This window comes from Crocodylus siamensis, chromosome 1 (genome assembly GCF_052110815.1).
Source record: "Crocodylus siamensis isolate JL-2025a chromosome 1, ASM5211081v1, whole genome shotgun sequence".
Taxonomy (NCBI): Eukaryota; Metazoa; Chordata; order Crocodylia; family Crocodylidae; genus Crocodylus; species Crocodylus siamensis.
The window spans coordinates 152103551-152126186 of NC_143395.1; the positions used below are offsets into that span (position 1 = coordinate 152103551).

Here is a 22636-nt window from a genome sequence, read left to right on the forward strand (position 1 = left end):
ACACTTTTCCTCTGCTACAGTATTTGGAAGTGTTTTGATTTTTAGTTGTGAGGTTGGTATAATACCGTACTGTAGAGTTTATGGCAGTGGTGCGTAAACTTTTGGCCCCATGGGACAAATGACAGGTGTGGGACTAGTCTGCAGGCTGGCTCAGGCCCTGCACCACAGGATCAGGCCTGCACACCTAGAACCAGACTGCACCGTCCCCACCTGGTCCTGAGACTGAACACTGCTTCAGCCTGGTTCTGCATACCGTGTTATCCCATGGTTGACTGGGATGATATATATGGAGATGGTCTTGCTTTGTTCAGGGGGTTGGACTAGATGACCTCCTGAGGTCCCTTCCGGCCCTAATTTTCTGTGATTCTATGGTTCTGTGACCAGGGCCCTAGATCCCTGGAGCACTTCTGCCTCGTCTTGCAGGTGGGGATCAGGCACAAAGGCCCCATACCACCTCTATTCAGCCCCACGTGCCAGGATCAGAGCCGCAGGACACTGTGTCACTTCCACCAGGTTCCATGTGCTGGGACTGGGGCCTTGAGACCTTACATCGCCTCTGGTTCTGAATGGGGGGGGATTATGCTCTGAGGCTCCGCACTGCCGCTGCTTGGCCTTGTAACAACTGTTGCACCGGATCTAGCATGCAGGGCCAGGCTGGATGATAAGGCACCAGGGACCAGATCTAGTGTATGCGCCAGGGGTTGAGCGGGCATTTACCCAAATTGAAGACAACTCTGAATTTAAGACAATCTCACAATAATTAGATTCTTTATATGGAAATTATATACATTTCTTATAATTGACCATATATAGAATATAATTATTAGAGAGTTGTGTCTAAATTATTCTCCCCCACTGCTGCAGTGAGGAAAGCAGGGGCAAAGGATGGAGGTGGGGGGGTAGGCCGTAGGAGGCAGGCTGTCAGGCATAGCCTGTGTGGGGGTGCGGTGTTCTTGCCCCCTGTACTTTGCTTCCTCATACCTCTGCTCCCTGTCACCTATTTTTTCCCCCTGCAACCATCACTGTACCTGCTGCTTGCCCCCCTGCAGACTCAGACCCCTTCCCCCCATAGTCTCTCACCTCTACTGTTTACCCATGCTTTTGCACTGGCAGGCTCTGTCCCTGCTCCAGCATTTGGCATAGAGTATATGTTTACTCCAGCTCTAGCTCCAGCCTGGCCTGGGAGTAGTACCAGCATGACAGCATGTTGTGTTGTCTGATGCGTAGAACAAACAAATTGCTCATCAAGAATGATGGAAGTGGGGGGGACAGGGGACAGAGTGCCACCACCCACCAACTTATGCTGCTGCTGCCTCCAGCACCGCTGGCCTCTCCGCCCCCCCACACCCACCAGCCCTGCTCCTCAGAGGCAGCAGAGCACTTCGGCAGCTCCATCCCCCCCTCCCCCACCCGCCTCCGCCGCCTCCTGGGGAGCAGCAGGGCTTCCCTCCACCTGAGGCAATGGCTCCCTCCTGCTTACCTGCCTGCTTCTGCCTGCGGAGCAGCGGGGCTTCCCTCTGCCTGAGGAGCCAGTCGCCACCGGCCCTCTCAGCAGCGCGTGTGCTGTTGCCCAAAACCACTATGGACAGACAGGCACACAGACAGACAGATTAAGCCCTTTATTATATTAGAATTTACACCTCTAATAAGCTTGTGCTAGATAAGATTGATAAAGACATGTCAGGTTGTTCGCAGGGTGTGGGAGTCAACTAAACATCTTAGTTCCTTTGAAATCAGCCTTCTTTTTCTGGCTATCTTGGTCTTCCTTTGGGTATTGCTACTTTCTTTGTCTTCCCTTGACACTTAAGTCCTTTCCTTAGTTTTGTTTTGTTCTTGCTTTTGTTTTTTAAATATCCACAAACCGCACATTTCTGAGGGTGGAAAAGAACAAATAAAGAAAGGTTGATAAAATAATTCTCTGCCCTCTAGGTTTCCCATTGAGGAAGAAAAAAATCTTAATGATTAATAGCCACTTCTAAAGGCTTAGGCTCTTGCAGGTAATGTTTTCTGAATACCACCTTGGCTGGCCACCATATTAATAAATCCCCAAAGCAGATTCCCTCCCTCGCCCCCAAACCACTGTAAATTATGACAGAAGCCCAGATCCTTGGTCAGACATACATAATGTCATAATGACATTTTTTCTAAGAGAAATGCATTACTTTTTTCTAGACTTGAGGTATGCTTTATGTATAATAAAGTTCCATAGATTTCATTTTAATTTTGTTTGTGCTGAATTCTTGTCTTATAGCATAGACTTCCAAAAAAACAATCCAACGCACAAACTAACTGAAGAGGAACTGCTGGCTTTTACTTCGGTGAGTAACATACGTCCTTTTTACTGTATACATCTCCGCTTGTCTACTCTCCAAGTGAAGTACTAGGCTGTGACCCATCCATCATTTTAATAGTGAAAGTGTTTATGAATACAGTCTACTTGGTGTCAGTCAGTTGCTTCCCTACTTATAAAACACTTAGGATCTCTTGCTCCCACTCTTCCATTCTCAAGAAAGTAAACCAGTGCTGAAATTCCGCCTTTATTTTCCTTATCAGCACTACAGATGATGTTGACACTAAAACTACTTCTCTCAGTTTAACTTAAAACCACTTAATGCAAAGATTTCTAAGTTTAGATGTAGGTTCCTATTAGAAGTTGAAATGTAGTTTCACTGGATGGAGTCTGCTTATGACAAACTCTCCATGTTGATCTGCTGTTGAGAGCTTTCCTAGTGATTACCTGATTGCTAAGAGATTTTTGTAAATGGAGAAGATAAGTGCAGTTAGAACAACATTTTGATCCCTGTGAAACCTTACACACAGCATGTTAGGTCCTTTCCTTTGACAGTTCAGCTCAGCAGAAAAGCAAATGAAAATAAAATGAACACAGTTACTGGGAAACAGTTTTCTTTTACATAAACTGTTTATTGCTTAAAATGATCTTTTTGGCACTTTTTATGTAAGATTTCAAACTAGGACACACGAGGCGCAATCAGAGCATTACTCTAGATCAGGGGCTGGCAGAATATGGCCCACAGGCCACATCTGGCCCACCAGATAATTTCATCTGGCTCATGGGTGCCCACCAATTAACTGTACCCCACCCAGCCCAGATGCTTTTCTTCCACCCTCATCCTCAGGAGACGGGCCCTCAGAGTGATCATGGCCTGTGCAAGCACAGCTGCTTGGCAGTGCATGGCTCCAGCCAGTTCCAGAAGTTGCACATAGCAGCAAGGAGTGGAGCCAGGCTGGGCCACCTCTGTCATGCAGGGCTTACATGCAGCTCCCAAGACTCCTATTTCACTGGGAATAAGCACCCTGCAATGGAGCTGGCTACCTTCTCCACTCGCTGCTGCCACATGCAGTTCCTAGGATTCCACAGGGAAGCAGGGAGTGGGGCTCTCCACCACTTCTGGTAAAGTCTCGGAAGCTGCATGTGGCAGCAGGGAGCAGGAAAGGTAGCCAGGGTTTCCCCCCACTAGCGTGCTAGTCCCAAGAGCTGCACGTGAGCTCCATGCAACAGAGGCAGGCCATCCTGACTCTGCTTCTTGCAGCCATGTACAGCTCCTGGAACTGGCTGGAGCTGTGGTCCACTAGGCACAGGTGCCTGCGCAAACCATGAACACCTCAAGGGCCCATTGCCAGTTACTGCTGCCACCAGCAGCAGGGGCTGTGCACCATGGAGGGGGACATGTGTGGGGGGTCCCCACACTCCCCCACCTTCTCTCAAACCCCACATACCCACCCCCTGCATACCCTGCCCCCCACATATGCACACCCCCAGCATACCCTGCACTCCCCACACACAGCTGTATTCCCTCACAAACCCCATACACACATATATACACACATCCCAACCACATCCCACACGCTCCCCTACACACCTGTAACACACAATGTACAAGAGTAATACTTTATTTTTGAGTTGTGCAATCACCTCTATATATACTGTGCAAATGCACATATATTAGCACAAAAATATTTTTTGAAAAAGAATTAAAATACATTAAAGTAGACAACTATGAAACTATGTTTGATTTTTAGTATATGTGATTTGATTTTTTCCCGTTCCAAGATGACATCCCCCCAAAAGGGGTACTTCCATGTGCAAGAGTACTTCTGGTGGCAAAAGTCAGGGCTTAGGGGACAGAACTTTTGTTCCCAATATGGCGTCCAGGCGGCAGGGCTACCATTCCAGCCCTCAGCAGCTCACCAAAACTCATCAAGAGGGCCTCCAGCTGAAATACTTGCTCACCCCTGCTCTAGATGCTAAGCTTCCAAGTCTCTTCAGCCCCTGTGGAAGAAAAGGGCTGAAATTTGTAATAAAGCTCTGTTCCTAAAACTCCCTATCGATCTCTGGCTAGTGGTTGTCCAGTGAAGCTTAATGCCCACTTTGCAGAAATAAGGAACTTTCTCTTTTTCTTTCTCCAAATAGTCTTGCCTACTGTTAAGATGCAACAGAGATGAGGGCATAACTGGTCTAATCTTAGCTTGACCTCTTTTTTGCCTTCTTCCCTAAATATTTTAGGAGGTTTTTTTGCCCCTTGTACCTGATTTAGCAGCAGCATGAAACTCACTTTATCCTTGATTTGTTTCGCTGTTGCCAGTCATAAACTGCAGGAGAAACACTAGTTGTCTGTAGATTCAGGAAGACTGTGCTGCCTTATTATATTCATCTATATAAGTTAACTAGCTTACTTCATTCTGAAGGCATTTGTTTTTTATAGTGAGAGGTTTTTTTTCTGTACAAATTTAAGCTTACATGCCTATTACAGAAAACTTGGATTTGTCATATTCTTAGAGAAATCTTGAAACAAAAAGGCTTGATTTGTAAGAGCTTTGGGCTATTGGATTGCAGCTATTGTTTCATTAGAATGAGAGAGAGTAAATATGTAGTTTTGTTATGTAATATTCTCAGAGCTTTATAATTAGAAAAAATGAAGTGAAGAAACATCCTGATTTTTTTTTTTGATAAATTGCCTATGCTGATTTTTATAAGAGTTTGATCTGTTGTCACACAGTGAAATACTGAAACAATGGCAGCAAATGCCATACCTCCTGCATGATGGAGGTATCAAAGTTATACTCAAGTTGGCGTAAATTGCCATATTTATGGCATAGTATGGGCATGCACATGCTGACGTGCGCCCTTACTGCGCAGTAATTTCAGTTACTGCGCAGTAAATGTGTGAATGTAGACATTCCCCATGGGTGGTAGGTGGTTGAAGGTTAAAGGTAGTTCTGTAACTAACCTGCTGGTACAGATATACGTTTGACGTTAGTGGATTCATCTTGATGTAGTATTTGTCTTTGTTGTATTAATGTCAACATTTAGATGTTTTGCTCCAATGCTTTCTCTCTGTGGATCTTAAAGCATTCAAGCAAGTCTTACAGTCTTGCCAGGATTTTTACATGTGGATAAACAGGGCGAGTAATTTGCTGAAGGTCATAGCAATTCAGGTGTGGCATTTGGGCTGCATTTTTCTGTTTGGCTGACTTAGATCCATATTACAAAACAATATGCTTAAGGTCTCAGAAGCGTTTTTGAAGAAATCGTATGGATCGCTTCAAAATAACTATGCTGATTTTTCTTAGGCTGCTGCTTCCATATAGTAATGGACCACTTATATCACTCTTAATAAGTCTAGTGATACATGGCTGTTTGAATTAAAGTTTTGTAAGAAAGGAAGAAATAAAAAAAGAAAGGTGTGGAAGCGTGAAGTAAGGGAATAAGTAAAGTGAAGAAAGGAAGAAGGAAAAAGGCTTTGCAAGATAAGGGGAGAATACAGAGCAAAAATATCTGAAATGTAAATTTAGGAGATGGAGAAATGCCAAGTCAGCTAAGTAAGCTAAAGAAAACTAATCAGATGAGGAGACAATTAATTAATTGTAGAGAAAAATGCTTAAAGGGCTTAAAATAATAACTAAAACTCAGAATATATGCCAGAATGAAAGGAGACAAATGCACCAAGATATACTACTAAGAAACAGGAGTGTAAAAAATGGAAAAAGAACAGAGAAGGCAGAGATAACGCAAGTGTAAATCATTTTGTTAGACAAAATTAGACATTGCTAACATTTATGTATTACTCAATGCATTCTGTTAAAATTTTTGAGTCTTCCTTACCTGTTTTAAGGTCTCCCTTCCTTTGGCAAATTCCCTTGGCTTTTCATGTCTTCAGTCTTCCATTCTTTATGCTCCCTGGTGTTTCCTGCGTAATTAATGATGGATTGAATGGAGCAGAAACCCCTCCACATTGTGTTTAAATAATAAATATTTTAAATAGTCATATGGAGTGCTGAAAGACTGGGGGGGGGTGGGGAACAGCACTTTACCAGAAGAGGATTCACATCGGTTTGACCCGGCTCGCCCAGCATCTGTATAGCTTATGCACTTCAGTGGGGCTTTTTGGTACTTTTATCTAATAGCTGATTCAATCTAATAGTTAATTGAATTTTCATAGCTGATTGAATCAGCTATTAGATAAAAACACCAAAACACCCCACTGAAGCATGTGAGCTATACAGATGCTGGGGAGCCAGATCATACTGATGTGATTCCTCTTTTGAGCATGTGCTATGCTTGGCATGGGCACACTGAGTTGAAAATAAAGTGCTGTTTTGTTTTTTTCCACAGCTATAGGCAGCCTTAATGTTAAATCCAGTCTCCTTTAACTTGTAACAACAAAAAGTGCTGATATGGATGATCCCATGTGCAAGACGCTGTACTTCTAAAATGGCAAGGTTTTTGGTTGAACTTTGCTTTTTAAGCTTTCTCTTAAGATTGTAAATATTTCAGCCTTTCTTAAGTGTTACATCAGGAAAGTATATATCAAGATGGCATGCGTGCTCTGTAGTCAAAACAGAGTTGTTGTCTTCTTTTATATGATGTTGCTGAAGAAATCATACTAATTCATGTTGGGTGGAAGAGTACAGGTCTGTGTTTGGAGGAATTCTTCATAAAGGGAAGAAAACAGAATAGGATTATCCTGCCATCTACTGGCCTACTATTTGAAAATCATGTTTTGTATTGGTTTTTTTTACCTGTTGGGCTTCCTTATCAACATTTATAGTAAATATTTATCCCAGTGAACCCAGAGTACTTTTGTTTGAATATATACTTTTTTTGGGATATGGTACCTCCTTTCTGAAGATGCTACAACTTTTATTGTCTTGAAAGTCAAAGTTGAGGCAGATAGCCTGCTCAGCTTAATGCCATCAGGTATATGTATGTGATGTACACCATTTTTCCATTTTTATTCTGTGCAACAAGAAAGGAAGATTATAGTACTCACCTAGAAGAAAATTTCTCCAATAGTGCAGAAGTCAATATAAACCAAAAGTGGTGCTGTAAGTAGGCAAGAATATTTCTGGACAGTATTGTACCAGGTATCCATACTATAGAATGGATAATAAGCTTAAAAAATAATGTCTTTTCAACCACTAGATTAGGACCACTTAATTAACTACCGCTATTAGGGAATCCAAACCTTGCTTTCATTTTATCTTTTGACATAGATAATTCATGACTTGCATTTGTATCATTTTAAAACCATGCAAAATTCTTTGTGGGTTGTAGTCACAGAGTCCTAAATCTTGCCTGAAAGGTAATGGCACAGATGAGACCTTAGTCTACATGCATTACTTGATATCATTAAAAGCTCCCTCCTAGGTTATACATTAACTTGAAATTATCTAAAGTAATTGAAAGATTTTGTGGAAGAATTCTACACAGTAACTCTGACTGTTTTTGCAATCTAAATAAACAGAATTACAATTACAAAATTACAATTGTTGAATGAGAGGAAGAGTTGGTGGATAAGGAGTTCCCAGGGTACCCATTAAGGAAAGAGCTTATGTTTATGACATAGTATATGCTTATTTTCACATCAAGTTATTTTTCTGTAAGTTAATCAGTTGTATGCTAGATAATTCAAAGCACGTTTTTGAGTAAATAAACAATTCAATAAATTGGGGCAAAAGATCCATATAATAATGCTGCCCTCAGTAGTTCATGTAGCATGTATTAAAACTGCTGTGCGTGTATGTGTGAGCAGGCATCTTCTCAGCCTACATGTGGATTCTTAAATCTGCAGGCTGGTTAGATGGTTGTCATACATTCACCTGAAATCTGCTGAAAATTATCTTCCCTGAAGCAAGGAAGGCTTTTTCCAATTACCTTAAGAAACCCCCAATATTGTAAAGCATTTTAATAAGGCAGTGCTTCCTTGATCACTTTAAAGTGAAAGAAGTACCCATTCGTTATAATTCCCTTCTTGTGGCAGTAGTTAATTAGCAACTCCTAGTGGGACTGAGTCCATCAGTAGTCACTAAATTTCATTGGAGGCTTTGACCCCTAGTTGGAAAAGTGTTGAGTTAAAACATAGTTAAAAGCAAGTTAGTACAAGACAAGGGGGAGGGTTAGTAGAATATGGCCATATAAATGGCCAGTTTTTGCTAGGTGCAGGCATCTCTTGGAAGGCACAGCATGGCTTGAACTCCCATTTAAAAGTCCATATAAGTTGCAGATGCTCAGCCAAGGCAATCTTGGTTTGGCTTTTTAGGGTTTTCTGTACAAACCTGGCCATTCCACACCTTGAATAGTGTGCTCAGTTTTGGTTTTGGTCCCTACACCTCAGAAAGGATGTAGAAGAACTAGAGAAAGTAGAAAGAAGGACAACAAGGATGATTAGTGGTGTGGAGGGGCTTCCATATTGAGAAGCAACTAAAGAGGCTAGGCCTGTTCAGTTTGTAAAAGAGATGCTTGAGAGAGGACATGATAAGGGTTTATAAAATACTAAACAGTGAAGACAAAGTAAATAAGAAGTTATTATTTACTGTCTCATAATATAAGAACTAGGGGACATAAAATGTAACCAGTATGTAGTAAGTAGTAATAATCAAGGAGCTTTTAGCATTGACAGTAGCACTCTAGGAGTGCCATGAGAAGGAGGATGAAGAGAAAGACACAGACAAATTATACAACAGAAGCTGCTGCTTTGTATGCACCCCTTTTATTGAACTTGTTCAGACCCTACTTTCATTTCCAGAAATGATGGGGACAAGAAAAGTGGTGGAAAGGTATGGTGGAGGGTGTGCGTATGTGTGACACACCCTGACTCTGGACGTGGTCAGGTGTAGCTCTGTGATACACTCCTGGGGTGATCTCACACTTTCAAGGGAGTTCTTTATCCTCAAGGCCCCGAGACTGAGATGTTCTAGAAGTCACTTCCCTGACCAGTGGCACTTCAGCTTTACCCATCTCACCCATATCTTGCCAGCTTGTTGCAGATTTTGCCAGCTAGAAGAATCACAGCCTTGTCTGGTCATGTGCTCAGAAATGATAGATCCACCTTTCCTTGGAAGAGGACTGCCTGTGTGGCCAAAGAATTTGAAATCAGTTATCATTGACAGTCATAAGTTATAAAAGATAACAAAAAGATTTATTATAAAAACAGGATCAAACGTAAGAAATCAGTATCCATATATTGAGAAAGACAGTGAGATAATAATAAACAAAATACATAAATCAGGGCAGTAATTTGATCTTAACCTACATCTTAAACCTAAGAATGCAGCTCCTACTCAGCAAAACATGTTAGAAAATATGTCCTGCCTTTGACTTTTGTATCAGGGCCTCCTGCACATTCTCCTGTCAGCCTGTTTCACTCAGCCGATTGGCTGAGGGCCTGTCATTCCCTATGTCTGGGAAAACTGAAGACAAAACACTTGCTTTCAAGGCAGAGTATAAATATAATTTTTCATCTGGCCATTTCCATACATCATCCATTGGATTCTTGGGGAGCCTGTACCATGCATGTAACTTCCTGCCCCCCAAGTGCATATTGGTTTACCAGACCAGAAGTCTCTCTTGGTCTGTTATAACCAGGAGAATATTTACATCCTTTCAGACATATCCGAAGGCTACTGTCTCTCACTTAATTTTCCCACCATGAGAAACATCTTTCCCAGAATAGTTTGAATAATCAGGTGTTGTTCTTGCTACAGGCTTTGCCTTTTAAAATATAAATCCAATATGTGCCCTAGCCTAGACCATGACCACAAGGGTCTGTTTGACTGACCATTACGTCTACCCATGTCAGATGCTAATTCCAGTGATTACTTCCTTCAGCTGTTTAAACTTTGAGCCTCTCCTAGGTGTGGCACTTATTGCGTAGGGAGTGATACCTGAAAATCATTATCATGTGATGCAGTCCTGGCTCTGTTATAACATATTACATATAACAAATATCATAGTGCATATACACATAGGGACAATAAAGTTAAATACAGCTTCATGCTACCTATGCTTAGAGACTACATGTGGCATATCATTAAAAAAAACTAAAGAATACATGCGTGATGTTCCACAAATGCCTTAAAATATTGTAGGTTTGTGACATGGGTACAGGTAAAGGTTGACTACATATGTCTGTTTTACTTTTACAATGTCTGCCATGTGTGGAGAATGCAGATTTTGGTGCCTCTTTTATAATGTATAAGATTAGTCAAGGAAGTCTTTGTTCCCCTTTTAGGCATTCCAACTTGAGAGATCTTTCTTGTCATTTGGTAACCTTTTATAATAGTTTTCTTGTTGCACAGTCTACAAATGTTAACATGCACCCACCTCTTGCCAAGGAAAACATAAGAACGCATTAGAAAAATCAGATAACACAATGAAAAAAATAAGGTGAAATCAAGAAGGGAAAACCTGTCAAAAGCAAAGGAATACATTGTAGTCTAGAGATGGACCAGATGGTAATGCTAGACAATCTTCCTGTCTCTTGGTTTTTCAGTGTGCTGAACCATTAGCTCCATAAAACACTATATTAACTGGAATTTGATCTTGAGAACTGTTGGCTTGATTTTTCACAAGAGGAAGGCATGCACTGAAACCAACAGAAAATAAAGATGAAAAGCATCTTTGAAAATCAGGCCATGCATTTTACTGCACATCTTATTAAATATAGCTGTATTGTCATTTTTCTTTTAAATTTTAAGGAATTAGCTTTTTTGGTTTTCTGTTCTTAATCCTTTATGGTGCTATTAATTTACAGCTAGAGACTAATCGAGTCATGGCAGATAATACTGTCTAACATAAAACCTTTTTAACGTCTCTTAAAAGCAGTACTTTTTTCTTTATCAAGAAAAGGTTTATAGTTTCTTAATAACCAGCAAAATGATGGGGTGCTCAGTAAGATTGCTCTTTGTCTTCTACTGTAACTTTTGTGACTCTGTAAAGTCTTTTTCACCTTTTCTCGTAATTAACATTGCATCATTCACTGAATAGTCTCTGTTGGTTACAAGATTATAACACTGAAAAGACTTTCTCACAGCAGAGCCCTGTTAGTGCCAGCCTGTGCAAAAAGGTAAACACATTCAGAGCCATTCTTTTCTCCTTTCTCCTGTCTCAAAACACATTATTGAAAGGGGTGAATCATTTTTGAGAAATGTCAAGATCCAGAAACTTACTGCTAATTTAATAGCTTCCCAGCCCAGCTAGCATTGCTGGGAAATCTGTCTCAAGTGGAATAGGATCTGGAGCTGCTGCTTTCTGCTGAATAACACTCATGTGCAATAGCTCAAATAGGCTCCTATGGTCCTTGTTCACAAAGACTCTAGCGTTTGTGCTTGTACTGTATCATGAGTAGGACCTTTACACAGGGTTCTCAATTATTTTTTCTGCTATTTTTACTGTTTGTTGTTTGAGGTTACAAAAACTAGATGCTGCGATGCATGTGTTGCTAGGAGAAAAGCCTGCATTCCATTTGGAGAATGAGATTAAGTAACCATTTTTAAAGTTCCTTCACTTTACAATGTATTAGATTTCTACATATTTGACAAGCCCATCATCTTCAAACCTGTTCTCTTCTGTGGTCTGTATCTTCACCAGTCCACCAGATTTGTAGCTCTGCAAGCAACATGTAAGCGAAGACATCTAATATACTTGGCTGCTTCCAGATGTTAAACAACAAAACAAAACAAAAAATGGTTCTTTATTTTAAACTCTGTGTGCTCCTGCGCAGAACTCAACACATACCCAGAGGAGGCAGTACATTAGTTGGACCTGGCTCGTATGATGTCTGCATAGATCGAGTGCTTTAGTTTTGGCATTTTTGTTTAATAGCTGATTGAAGTAGCTTTAATTAAAAGTGCCAGAAAGCCCCACTGAAGCACCCAATCTATACAGACACTGTGGAGCTGGGTCTGAGTAATGCTCTGCTTCTTCTGGTTAAGTTCAGATTTATTTATTTTTTATTAACATCCTCAAACAGCCCTTATGTACCATTTTCCCTAGGAGTTTGAATGAAGCAAGTCTTCAGGTATCCTTCCTGCCTAGGGTAGCTGCTCTTCGTTGCAGTCTGCAAGGAGTTACCCAGAGAATAGAATTCATTGTTTTCTTTAAAATGATACCAGGAAAAGAGCAGGAAAATCAGATTAAACAAAATTAATGATTTGCTAGTCCTACCACCTGAAAAGCTAAGCAAGCTAAATTTGATTACAGTAAATAACATTTTCCCATGGAGAAATCTTTCATCCTTTCATCCCAACAGCTCACTTTTTTATCTATGTTTCACAAACATCTGGTTGCTATGTCCCAGGATTCCTCCTCTCCTCTCTTCCCTCCCCCCACCTCCAGTCTTTCGTTGTAACTGTTAGGATTCATTTAATGTAGAAGATTTTAGATTCATTATGGCTTTAAGATGATGTTACAACTACTCTCTGGCAAGGAGCTGTTTGATCTGGTTTATCATCTGGGGAAACCACACTGTATTCAATATAGTGTTTAACATCCCCTGGCTCTTTCTGCCAATAATTCTCCCCACAGTCATACATCTTCATCCTCTGTATTTCATGGCAGCATTTTGATCATCATTCCTCAACCATCCATAAAATCAAGTTGAAAGGAATTCAGGTTTGTACCCCAATTGATTGATACTGTCTCGAGGTGTTAAGACTGAGTTATCTCAGGCTCACTGTATCATTTTAGTAGTGAACATTTTCTCTTAATAATTTCTCCAGGCTGATCTTTCTGTATTAAATAAAATAATGAACAAAATAGTACTTGCCACAGAACTATATGAGTTAACTTGCTTTATATTAGAAAACTGCAGTAATGGAATATAACCATGTAATAGTATTTTTCATTCTGCCCAATCAATTATTTTACTGGGAAAATGTTTTCATAACTTGTATTCATTTTTTACAGCTAAAGGCTTCAATTTGTCTGACTCATTTATCCTATTGAAAAATAAAATGAACTTCATGAGGAACCAAGATATGTTGTATTTTGAATATGAATAGTCTTACACTTTCTGCCCTGCACAAGTCAGGTGTGGTTTCTTAATGTAAAATAGGATTTCTGAGTGCAGATGGAGGAAGTGTACATTTTGAGAATACTTACAAATGGATTGTACTTCTGGAGACTTATCCATTGCTAGTTGAGAATCGTGTGAAAGGCCTACCTGTTTTACCCAAACTCACAGTACTTTAACTGCTGGCCAGTGACAGAAGGGGAAAGGCTTCTTTTTCTCTTTTTTCTTTAGTGAATTTAATGCTTATGGCTTCGGTTCAGCAGAGCAGTTCAAAAACACATATAATCGTATGCATGTAAGAAATGCCATCCCTATTCAACAAAGCTGCTAAAGCACATTTTTAAGTGCTGTGCTGAATTAGGGCTTATACAAACACTGGGTTGAAGAAAGTATAATGTTGGAAGGCGTAATCTTATAGGGCACTGGGACAGGAATTGACAGTAAAATTGAATGTCATTTTTTATTGTTGTTTTCTTTCCTGTTTCTTATTGGAGAGCAGTGTGTTAAACACCATATTTTTCTGCATAAAACATGCATTTCCCTCCCCCTAAAACCACTTGGGCAAAATTGGAGCACACATTATATGTGAGGAAAAGGGCTCTCCACAGGTCCAGGAAATTTGAGGGGTGGAGGGGAAGAGTGGCAAGGCAGACCAGTGACTGTCATAGCAATTACTGCGGCCACTGCTCCCTCCTCTTCCAACCCCCTGATGCCAACTTTCTGGACCCAACAATGTGATGGACCAGGACAGTGTGCAGGGCTAGTCTGCAGCCAGACTTGAGATACTGGGTCCATCCCAGCATATGGCCCTGGACCCAGCTTGCAACCCTGAAGCTAGTATGCAGCATTGGAGCCAGCTCACAGCCCTGGGCCAGCATGCGAGATTGGGCCCCACTGTGCAGCCCCAAATCCCACATGCTAGATGGGACTTGTATGGCCCCAGCACTAGCATACTGTATCAGGCTGGCCCTGATGCACAGGCCCCAGTAAACAGCCCCAGCATGTAGCCCACAGTTTCAGAGGCCCAGACCCTTCTGTTATTTACCCATACTCCAAGGTATTTTTTTTCCTTCTTGGAACCTTCCAAAGTAGTGTGTGTCATATGCCCAGAAATATGATAGTGAGAGAAACCTTTGTAAATATTATCAACTATGTGAAGTGGCTGAAGTGAAAGAATCACTTGATTTAAGTAACATAAGTAAAAAGCAGCATCTAAATAAGCATGTGTATATCTTGAATATACTTGTGAAACACATACATAACAATGTTTTGAATGTAAACCAAACCCCAACAGAGCCATCCCATTTTTCATGGATGAGGAAGGATCACAATCTGTTCATGAAGTGTAGATCATCCAGTGAGGAACTAGAAACTTTACCTTATCCTTTAAAGAAATCAGTCTATAGAGTGCACATAATAGTGAACCTCTTAATACATTTTCACTGATGACCCTTAGTCTCAAAATTCTCTCAATCTGTTAAATTGTAAATACTTGTTAAAATGTCACACCAGGATAATCTGTGAACAGGAAAAGGGCTAAATTAAATTACAGAATGATAGAAGAGCAGGGCTGGAAGGGACCGCAGGAGGTCATCTAGAGACTGTCCTCCTGCTTATGGCAAGGTCATTCCTGTCTAAACCATTGCAGACAAGTGTTTGTCTAACCTGTTCTTAAAAACTTCCAAAGATGTAGATTCCACAACCTTTCTAGGGAACGTTACCACTTCAGTGAAAGTGCTTTCTAATATCCAATCTAAATTTCTTTTGCTCCATTTTAAGAAAGTTATTTCTTGTCTTCTCTGGGCACAAAGAATAATATATTGCCATCTTCTTGATAACTACCCTTCAGGAACTTGACGACTTATCAAATGCTCCTTTAGACTTCTCTTCTCCAGACTAACTAGAACAGTTCTGTCATTCTTTCCTTGTAAGTCATGTTTCCAAAATTTCTAAATTTTTGTTTTTTTGCTTTTAAATAATTCTTTCTTTTCTCTAATGTGATCACTGTATCTTGGATTTAAGAAAATTAACCTCTTCTTTCTTTGTGTATAAATAGGTGAGGTTAGAATATGTGATAATGTGAAGTGCTACCAAAGTTTTTTGGTATGTGTTTTGGTTGGCTGCATTAGGCTTCAGTGATGAAATCACAGTATGCAAGTGTGACTGGTTCAAGTTGTGCAGCAAACTCCAAGGTATGTCAGTAAAATCTTAAAGTACTATGAAGTATTTATTTCTGCTGTGTTTCATAGAGAACTTTTTTAGAAATCATTGAAATAATATTATCACTGTATATCTTTTATCTACTTGTAAAATTATGCTATTTGATTGCAGTTAGTTCAAGTGCAAAGGTGGGATGCCTTGTCCAGGCTAGCAGGCTAAGATAAAAAGTATGATGTTAGATCATGGTAGTCAACACATTCTGACATGTTTGAAAAGGCTTATATAAGTAGGACAGCACATACTGTAACATGCTGAACTGATTGAGTTAAATCATAGACATCTTAAAGGCAGTTTTTGTATACATTAGATTTTGTTTTAAACAATGTATTGGCTAACACATTCTAGCATTACTTTATCCTAGTCTAGATGAGACCTGAGGGAGAGAGGAAACTATTTTTAAAAATCTTTTAAAAGTAGATTTTCAATTTGGTTTCAGGGTTTGAAACAGTGTAAAGTGAGATGTTGGCATTGCAGAATCCCAGATACAGGACTTCAATTACGTTCTTGAAAAGTGGCGAGATAATTGACCTTATACCTCTCATCCGTCTGAGAATGAATATTGACTTTTCAGCCTTTTTGCACAGTGTATCTTCATGGGATAGATTCAGTATTTACAGTGAAGGAAAGCCTCTAACACGGCAGGTTATTTTTTACTGTGTTTTTTTAAACACAGTTTTGGTTCTCTGAAACTATTTGAAGGTTTAGAGTGTTTGTAGCTATCCTGTGGGACACAGAATAGTAGTAGACAGCATGCAAGTTGGGCAGTTAGTTGTAATTAAATCTTCCTGAAATCTGACAATTTATTTCATGGTTATCACTTTACTTACAGTGATTATGTGGATGTGCACTTTCCCTTTGGAAATGGAAATGCCCCACCACTAATAAATAATGCAGATACTGTGTACATAAATGTAAGGTGTATTTAATAGAGCAAATGAATTTGGGCTAACAGAGCTTAGTAACCAATCAATTAACTCATGGATGCATAAATCTAAATCATAGAATCATAATCCTTGCTAATATCAAAGTATATTAAGATATATCACATCCACTGCTTTGCCTGCATTCACAGAGCCAGTGATCTTGTCATAGAAGGCAACCAAGTTGGTTAGGTACGACTTGCCTGTGGTGAATCCATGTTGATTGTTCCTAATCATCACCTCCTTCTCTAGGTGCTTAAAAAAGGATTCCTGGAGTACCTGGTCCATGATTTTTCCAGGGACTGAGGTGAGGTTGACTGGTTATAGTTCGTCGCATCCTCCTCTTTCTTAAAGATGGGCAATATAGTTGCCCTTTTCCAGTTGTCTGGGACATCTCCTGATCACCATGATTTTTCCAAGATAATGGCTAGTGGCTCTGCAGTTACATCAGCCAACTCCCTCAGCACCCTCAGGTGCATTGCGTTCTGGCCCCATGGACTTGTGCATGTCCAGCTTTTCTAAATAGTCCAGCCTATCCTTTTTGTTCTCCACTGTTGGCTGTTGACCTCTTCCCCAAACTGTGCTGACCTGGCCTATGAAGACTGAGGGGGAAAAAAAGCATTGAGTACTTCAGCCTTTTCCACATCATCTGTCACTAGGTTGCCTCCCCTGTTCAGTAAGAGACCCACACTCTCCCTGATCTTTGTCGTGTTGCTCATATACTTGTAGAAATCCTTCTTGTTACCCTTCACTTCCCTTGCCAACTGCAACTCCAGTTTCACTTTGGGCTTCCTGATTTCATCCCTGCGTGCCTGAGCAATACTCTTCTACTCCTCCCTAGTTGTTTGTCCAAGCTTCCCCTTTTTGTTAAGTTTTTTCTTTTTGTGTTTAAGCTCACTGAAGAGTTCCCTGCTAAACCACACTAGTCTTCTGCCATACTTGCTAGTTGTCCTGTGTATTGGGATGGTTCATTCCTGCGCCCTCAGTAACGTTTTTTTAAAGCACATCCTGGACTCCCTCCCCCTCAGACTCACCTCCCAGGGATCCTGCCCACCAGTTCCCTGAGTGAGTTGAAGTCTGTTTTGCTGAAGTCCAGGGTCCTTACTCTGCTTCTCTTCTTCCTTCCTTTCTTTCCTCAAGTTGCTGTCCACTTCTACATTCCCCACCAATTAATCCCTGTTTGTGAGCAGGTGATCAAGAAGAGTATGGCCCTTAGTTGGCCTCTCCAAAACTTGCACCAAGTAGTTTTCCCCAACACTCTTCAAAAACGTCCTGGATTGCCTGCTGTATTGTGCTCCCAGTAGATGTCAGGATGATTGAAGTCCCCCATGAGAACCAGGGCTTATGATCTGAAAACTTCCACTAGCTGTTTGAAGAATGCCTCATCCACCTGTTCTGGTGGTCTATACCAGACACCAACCACAACATTACCCTTGTTTCTCTCCCCTTTGACCCTAAACCAGAGACTTTTAAATCTGAAAGCTGATTCTGAAAGCTACATCTTTTTCTAAAATAGGAAAAGATATTAACTCTGCATATTATGGTATTCTAGATTACGTTCAGAGTTTAATACAGGCTAACTTGTTTTCACCTTTAAATAATGTAACAGTGGATCATGCTATAATCTTGACATTAGCAAGGCTTTTAACAGTCTCTCACAAAATTCTCTTTAACAAGCTAAAGAAATACAGACTAGATGAAAGTACGATAAAGTGGATATATACTGGTTGGATAATCATACTCTACAAATAGTGCTCCAAGGCTCAATGCCTCATTGGTAGGAGGGAGGTATCAAGTGGGATTCCCTAGGGAACTCGTTGCTGGTTCTGGTATTGTTTAACATAATCATTAATGATTTGGATAATGGGATTGATTGCACACAGCAAATCTGGGAATGACACCAAATTGGATGGAGTTGCAAATGTTCTGGAGGGCAGGGCTAGGCTCCAGAATGACCTGGATGGACTGCAGAAATGGTCCTTAATCAATTGGATGAGATTCAATAATACAAGTGCAGAGTCCTGCACTTGAAATGGAATATTGACATGCACGAATACAGACTGGAGAATGATCAGCCAGGTTGCAGTACTGCTGAGAATGACCTGGGATTGCAGTAGACCAAGTGCTGAATATGAGCCAACAGTGTGCTCTTGTTGCAAATAACGCCAGTATCATACTGGGTTGTTTTAACAGGAGTGTTACTTGCACATCATGGGATGTGATTGCTCCGCTCTTTTTGGGGCTTGTGAGACCACAGCTAAAGCACTGTGTTTAGTTTTGGGTCCCTCACTTCAAGAAGGATGTAGACATTGTTCAGAGAGCGACATTGCTCAGAGCATTCTTCAGAGAGTGACAAAAATGATTAGGGGCCTGAGAAGCAAGATTTATGAGAGAAGGCTGAAAGAACTTGGGTAATTTAATCAAGAGAAGAAAAGGCTGAGAGAGAATTTGCTAATAGTTTTCAAATACTGGAAGGACTAGGGTGGAGATGGGCTTTTCTCTGTGGCTGTAGGGGACAGGACTTGGAGCACTGGCATCAAGCTGCTACAGAAGAAACTTAGGTTGGAGATTAGGGGTAACTTCCTGATCATGAGGATGGGCAAGCATTGGAACAGGTTACCTAGAAGAGTTGTGGAATCTCAATCCCTGTAAATTTTCAAGTGGAGGTTGGACAGACGCTTGGTTGGGATGGTTTAGTCAGGGGTGATCCTGCCTTGAGCAGGGGCCTGGACTAGATGACCTTGTGAGGTCCCTTCCAGCCCAATGTTTCCTACGTTAAAACGATTTAACAAATATTGTTTGGGTTTGAGAGTAGCATTCAGTAGAACCAGGAGAAAATTGTGCCCTGAAGTGACTCTTGACACTGTACAGACAGACAGTAACAGATAATCCCTTGCTATAGAGAAAGTAAACAAAGCATTTGGGGAAACATGTTGTACTCATCTGATGAGGAATTTGACTTGCCTGTGGTCACAGACAAATTTCTTTGGCAGAAATGAGAATTGATTCTAGGTTTCTAGAATCCTTTCTAGTGCCTTATTCACAGGGTCATCTGTCCTTTCAGCCTTTTTTTCACTCTTTTGTTTAAAATACAGGCTAATGTAAGCAAATTGTCATCACTTTGTCATGGTATTAAAGACAAAAATTAATATAATTTGCAATGAGTTCATTACTGTCTCTGGCTGAACAGCATGTTTTATGGGCATTTGAAGATAGTACAGCCTGTTACATGAAACTTGGAGCTCTTTAACCCAATTTTCACTGAGCATATTAATAGATTTATAATAGTGTCACAGCCATGGTACAGCTCTGTCCCTGGCAGGACATTCACTAAACTGCTCTGTTGAGCTCCAGTCCATTAAACCCAAGTGCTCTTTATCTTTCCTGAATCTAAACACATCTCAGGCACTGTCTCATTTTGGGACATCTAGACACTTTTGGGATGTAGAGGCTTCTCCTGCAGTTAATGTTTTTATGTTCCTAATCATGGAGTGTTTCTCTCAGGTCAGCTTGCTTTTTTTCACCTTGAAATGTTTCACAATCAAGCAAAACTCCTGTGCTGTGCAAGTATATCCTCTCCTGCCCCAGCTTCTTGTGCATCTGAGTCATTCTCGATCCATCCAACTTTCACTGTTTTTAAAGACCAGCATCAGCACTTTGGGTTCTTTTTTTATCTATATTAGTTGACTAATATTTTTTTCAGAGAACAAAAAAAATAAAAAGGCAGGAGAAAGTAGAAGAGAGAACTGGCTGAGGAAGGATGGGGGAGGCAGGGTGGTGGAGCAGGAAGCATTTCCATACCCAAAGGGATTGGTCAGAGGTTTCTAAAATGTTAAGCCAAATCTTACCAAATTTGTCTGAGGTCCCTTGTCTCCAAAACATTGCCTGCTCTTAAGTTGATAGGTCAGCCAAATCACAGTGCCAGGTTTCTATCCCTAGAGACAATCTCCTCTTCCATCTTAGTAATATAAGCTATTTGGCTGTAAGCACTGCTCTACAGTACCAAGCTTTCTGTGAGTTGGAGAGTTTTCAGTATGGTGGGATATATCCCAATATGTATTTCTGGGAATTGATTTTTTTTAAGGCTGCTTCCATTATAATATTAATCTTCTCACCTACTTCTAGCCAAAAGTATTCCATCATTTTGGTTTTTTGTTTTGTATTTGGGAATTTATCACTCTGCAAATGGCAGCAGAACCATTCTCCTAGGCTTCAGCTAACCCAGCATCTGCAGTGCTTTCACTTAAATATATGCCCATTAAGATCTAACAACCCATAACTTACCTCATCAAAGAGGGTTGTGACATTGTTTCTATTAGCAGATGGTGGTTTCAGCATTCATAAAGTCCTCCATGATTCATCAACTTCACAATAACAGCTTAATAACTTCAACCAGCAAGTCAAAACTGTATGTAGACCACTTTCTTAAATTATCACATTAATGCTTTTTCACCACCTTTTTTGGAAAGCAGCCTGCTTCTATTTATCTTGGGTTTAAAGTTCAATTGCAAGTGCACACCTCCCTGTTTCCGTCACAGAGAGGATTCCATTTGCTCTGTCCTTTTCCCGGAGGTATGTGAAGCTGCTATCCTGTTCTGTTCTGCCCCAGGAAACCAATCCAGATCACCAAATGAGATTTAAGAAGGGGTCGAGCTCTCCTTATTTGTTTTCTGGTTTGACGTTTAAGCTAGTTATATCCCCTTTCCAAGTACTGTGTTTTTCCAGACTCACAAGGGATAGAATAGAAATTGTTTTAAATAAATTAAAATTGAGGTTCTTGCTTAATCCCATGCTGTTTAAAGACAGGGTTCTAAGAAACACTAAATACTATAAGAGCACAACAGTTGGTAGCACAATCTCCCTCCCACCCCACCTGGACTGAGTGGGTAGCTGCTCCACTTACATTTTCCTTCCATGGTCTCCTGGATTCTCATAAACCTCTACTCCTAACATTTTTTCCCAATGTCTTTCCCTTATTCTCCTCAGTGTCTGCCCATCCTGTTTTCTTCCTCTGCCATGTTATATTCCCTCACACTCTATTTTCTCTTAGTCTCTTGTAATATTCTTCTGACCTTCCCAGTTTTCTGTCTTGATTGCTAACACCCACCTTTGCACTGTGCTGTCCCGACTCTCATTTCAGCCTTTCCTTCATAGTAGAGAATGCTCTCTCCCGTGAGGGCTTCCTGGCCTCTACTTGACTGAAAACAATGAAAGGTGGTTCTTAGTTTTGGCAGAGTTTTGTCATTCTACGAAAGCTAAAAGGGTATAATAGCCATATTGCTGAGGCCGTCCAGGAGTGTCAGTCTTACTGGGTGTTATAATTGATGGTGACTGTTCTGGGCAAGGATCAGACTTTACAAGAGTGATGGCAGGAATCAGAAATTTGTGAGAACCCTTGACTGAAATCTACAGGTCTCATGATAAAATGTTGAGGGTTGATAATGTGGTACTAACAGATGTTGTGAGACATTGTCAATTACCCCAGAATTCTTTCTCCAATTCTAAGTTCCTTCATAAGCCTCAACATGTAGCCACTGGCTTGCATTCAGCACGCACCTTTCTGCGTGAATTCTTGTTACTTTTCATCTGATGAAGGTGATGAACATAATTTGATTCTGTTTTATAGCTAGAGGAAATTAAGACTCAGCGTGGTTAAATTGCATGTCTAAGGTCATATGGCAGATCTGTGTCAGGCTGAGATTTTTGGTACCTTCCCCTTCTTGCAAGAGACATGTTTGAGTTCTGATACGGCTTCATTTTAGGGGTAAATCTGGCAGGTGTACGTTTGCCTTGATATCACTGGTACAAAATAGAACTTCTTTATTGTAAATGTTTTTGTTGTTGCAGGTAGCAATATGTAAAGGATAGCTACCCTGATATATTAAAAAGATGTTGTCAGGGCAACTGTGTTAAGAAGTTTTGTTTTTGACTGTGCAACAAAATCTGTTCTAGAGCCAGGTCCTCCCACAATATCTCAATGGAAATGTTTGAACAGGCTTATTTCCCACAAAGAGGAAGTAGAGGGGCACCACTTTGTTCCTTGGGAGCAGCTTTGCATTTAGCTGTCCTGAGCAGTAGTTGTTACTGCTGGTTATTTGCTTATCAGCCCACTGCCTGCCTTTCTGCTGCATAACTGGAGAAGGACGAGGGAGCATTTCATCGTATTTGTTTCTCTGCATACCC

At 40.7% G+C, this 22636-nt stretch overlaps 1 protein-coding gene across 2 annotated transcripts in view; it reads left to right on the plus strand.

Annotated features, from left to right (window-relative positions):
• TTC27 (tetratricopeptide repeat domain 27) overlaps window positions 1-22636 on the plus strand; it is a 221063-nt gene that overhangs the window by 73160 nt on the left and 125267 nt on the right. For both annotated transcript variants that reach the window (XM_090045604.1, XM_090045594.1), the window contains exon 9: window positions 2252-2318. In XM_090045604.1, the coding sequence (XP_089901730.1) occupies window positions 2252-2318 (67 nt within the window). The remainder of the gene's footprint in view (window positions 1-2251; window positions 2319-22636) is intronic.